Here is a 3297-nt window from a genome sequence, read left to right as displayed (position 1 = left end):
GCTCCCTGCACCCGCGGCGGCCCGACACGGCTCCGGCTCTGGCTCCGGCAGCACTCACCTTCCGAGGAGCTGCCCTCCGGGAAGTAGTGGGCGGCCTCCAGGGCTGACTCGGCGTCCTCGGGGCTCAGTGCTGCACAGGGGAGAAGGGAACAGCAGCTCGCACACAGCCCGGGCAGCCAGGCAGGCCTTGTGCCCGCACAGCTCTGGCCCTGCTTCTGGCTGTCCGCTCCTCTCCAGCCGCGCTGTGTGCCAGTGTGACCTGGTGCCCGGAAATCTGGCCGGCTCTCAGCCGCCATGTGGCACTCTCCCTACCCCGAGGCTGCCATGCGTGCCCTGTGCCCTCCTAGCACAGTACGGGGTGCTACTCACGGGGCGCCACACAGGGGCCACGGGGAGCCACACAGGGGCCACCGGCCCGCCTTGTTCTTCATATTCGCGGTGGCAACCAAGCAATACCAGGGTGTGGGGACCTCTGCCCCCCACGCTACAGGGGACCCAGTCTGTGGGGGCCTTTGCTCCCCACACTACGGGGCAGGGGGGCAGTGAGACAAGACCGACGGGGCGGCCTGTGGTGAGGCAGTGGGGTACGGGTCATCAACGTCCACCAGAACCTGAGGACAAGGTGGGGTAGCTGAGGGGCTAAGGGTGCTGGTGGCCCAGGCGCCTCCCCTGGTAGGACACAGGCTCAGCGGGATCTGACCCCCAGGAGGACACAGGCTCAGCAGAGCCTGACCCCCCGGGAAGACACAGGCTCAGCAGGGTCTGACCCCCCGGGAGGACACAGGCTCAGCAGGGTCTGACCCCCTGGGAGGACACAGGCTCAGCGGGATCTGACCCCCTGGTAGGACACAGGCTCAGCGGGATCTGACCCCGGGAGCCGTACAGATGGCAGGTCTGCGTCGCGCCCAGGCAGTCGGTGAAATCCAGCTAAAGGCCAGCCCTCTGTCCTGAAGACCTCCAGGCCAGCCTGGCAGGCGGCGGGCCTCCCTGGTCCCCGCCAGCGAGCCTGCCCCCACCCCTGCAGCAGGCCCGGCCCCCCCCCTGCAGCGGGCCTGCCCCTCACCCCCCTGCAGCGGGCTTGCCGGTCCCTGGCCGACACCCATGATTTCCATTTGCTCCAGAAACATGGAAATCCCAGCCCTCCTCTAACCCTGCTCCAGGACCTGAGAAAACCGGCGCCCAGAGAACTCCAAGGGCCACCCCTGCTGAGCCAGGCGCAGGGCCCCAGGGACCGACCAGCTGTGGGTCTGGCCTCTGTGAGCCCTTCCAGCTCGGACCCGCCGCCCAGAGGGCCGCCCACGCTGAGGCCACGCCGGGCACTGGCACCTGGTAGAGGCCAGAGAAGGCGGCGCCCAGGTGGCCCTCTGTGAGCCACAAGCCAAGGCCGGGTCCCAGCCCCGGGGGGCAGGCTGCCCACTGAGGGTGATGCCCTACATGGCAGGATTTGGCTCGTCCCACCCACTGCAGTGTCACCCCTCCTCCCACACCGACCACCCTGCTGGCTCCAGGCCAGGGTCCCAGGCCAGGGTGGGGCAGGTGCTCACCTGGGGGCAGGTGCAGCTTGTACAGCACCTTGAGCTTGTCTGTCAGGTCCCCGTGGTACAGCCCACCTGTGGGAAGGCCGGGGGGGCCCCAGGCCGGACGCATCAGAGCCTGCAGGCCCGCAGCCCGGCCCTCTGCAACCCTGCCCTGGATGGCTCCATGGGCCATGGCAGCCTGCCTCCCTCTCCTGCCTGGTCCCCAGAGCTGGCCGGGCCCTCGCTCTCCCAGGAGCACCCCCTGGGCCGGAGGCCTCTGACCAAGGGGTGATGCAGGGAAGGGGCTCCCCTCCCCAACAAGACTCTTCATTGCCAAGGGCAAGGTCCGGGCTGCAGTGTGCTGGACAGCACAGACCTGGGGGGCCCTGGGAAGGACGTGGGGCGGCAGCCTGAGGACTCACTCATGCCAGTCACGAACTCCTTGAAGTTGATCAGTGCGTCCTGGTTCTTGTCCAGCAGCCGGAACATGCGCCCAGCCAGCACAGCCGTGTGGGTGCCGCAGGGCCAGGGCGCCAGGCGGGCAAAGAGCTCCCGGAACTGGCCGGCGTCGATCCTGTACTGCTCCAGGTAGGGCAGGCTGGGGTCCCGCCGCCTGGCCGCCGGACTGCCGCCCCAGTACTGACTCTCCAGGTGTTTGGCCTGCGGGGACAGCCAGCTGAGGCGCTAGGCCTCGGTCCTGGACCGCTAGACTCTAGGCTGGCCAGTGTGCCCCGCACCTGCCGGGTAGGTGGCCCAGCCCGGGGTGCCAAGCCCTGCCCTACCTCACCCCTCACAGCCCTCTCATGCAGGGGCTGCCAGTCTCCATGGACTGGATGGGGCCAAGAGCCCTCGGGCAGCCTGTGAGGGCTCGCTAGGCTGCTCTGCCCCCAGGGCCCTTTCCTCCCCTCGTTAACAGGCGCTTGGGGAGCCCCTGCCGGCCACCCTCAGAGCAGAGGTTACAGCTGGCCGGCCCTGCTGCCTGCGCCTGGCCTGGCAGCAGCCACCCCTGTGCCCACAGCGCCTCGTTTAAACCGGCTACCAATGGGCCCTGGGTCCTCTGCTAAAATCGCTTGGGGAGAAACACTTTTTCCACTGGGGTTACTGAGAGGCCCCCAGAGCGGCTGATGACAGCCCTGTCACTGCATGAAAAGCATGCCTGAAGACATCTGAGTGGGGAGCTGGGCAAGTGTTTGAGCACCGGGATCCAGCCGTGTCTGAAGCTCTGCGCGCTCGCACCCCCGTGAGCCACTGTGCTCGTCCCTGTGCAGGCTGGCTTGAGTGGGTTTTCTGCCATTTAGAAGTGTCCTGTCTGAGTGGGACGCTGCTGCCAGGTACGGCTGATGCAGGTAACAGATCTGAGGACACACTGGTGGGCAGAGGGCCCTGGCCCTGCTCCAGGCTGTCACCTTAAACACCACGTAGAGATCCTGCAGCTCGTCAAGGGAGAAGCCAACGTCCCCAGGTATAGCTCGGACCTAGGAGGAGAGAGGCGTGGGAGGAGAGGTGGGTCCCGCATCCCAGGGCAGACGTGAGGTGCTCGTCCCAGAGCCCCGTGTGGGCAGTCCACACCCAAGCTCCTTCTGGGGTGGGGGGCGTGGGGGAGCCTCTCCCCCCCAACACCCAGTCGAGGGACATGGGGTGAAGGACATCTGGGCTCCTGTCATCTGGAAGGGGCCCAGAACTGGCCAGAGGTGGTCAGTTTCTGTCATCTGTGACCAAGGCCCCCAGGCCTCACAGGGACATTAAGACAAAGTAGGAACCCTGCTTCGTGGGCAGCAGG

General features: G+C 67.2%; 1 protein-coding gene across 7 annotated transcripts in view; it reads right to left on the bottom strand.

Moving 5' to 3' along the window:
* Positions 1 to 3297, bottom strand: part of TBC1D9B (TBC1 domain family member 9B) — a gene marked incomplete at its 5' end in the record, with an annotated part of 30704 nt that overhangs the window by 3520 nt on the left and 23887 nt on the right. For all 7 annotated transcript variants that reach the window (XM_014587467.1, XM_014587468.1, XM_014587470.1 and 4 more), the window contains 4 exon segments: positions 59 to 130; positions 1545 to 1610; positions 1940 to 2177; positions 2924 to 2992. In XM_014587467.1, coding sequence (XP_014442953.1) covers positions 59 to 130; positions 1545 to 1610; positions 1940 to 2177; positions 2924 to 2992 — 445 coding nt within the window.

Source organism: Tupaia chinensis, unplaced genomic scaffold, assembly GCF_000334495.1.
Source record: "Tupaia chinensis unplaced genomic scaffold, TupChi_1.0 Scaffold000214_1, whole genome shotgun sequence".
In the NCBI taxonomy this organism is placed as follows: Eukaryota; Metazoa; Chordata; class Mammalia; order Scandentia; family Tupaiidae; genus Tupaia; species Tupaia belangeri.
This window is presented reverse-complemented; position numbering and strand designations above follow the sequence as displayed.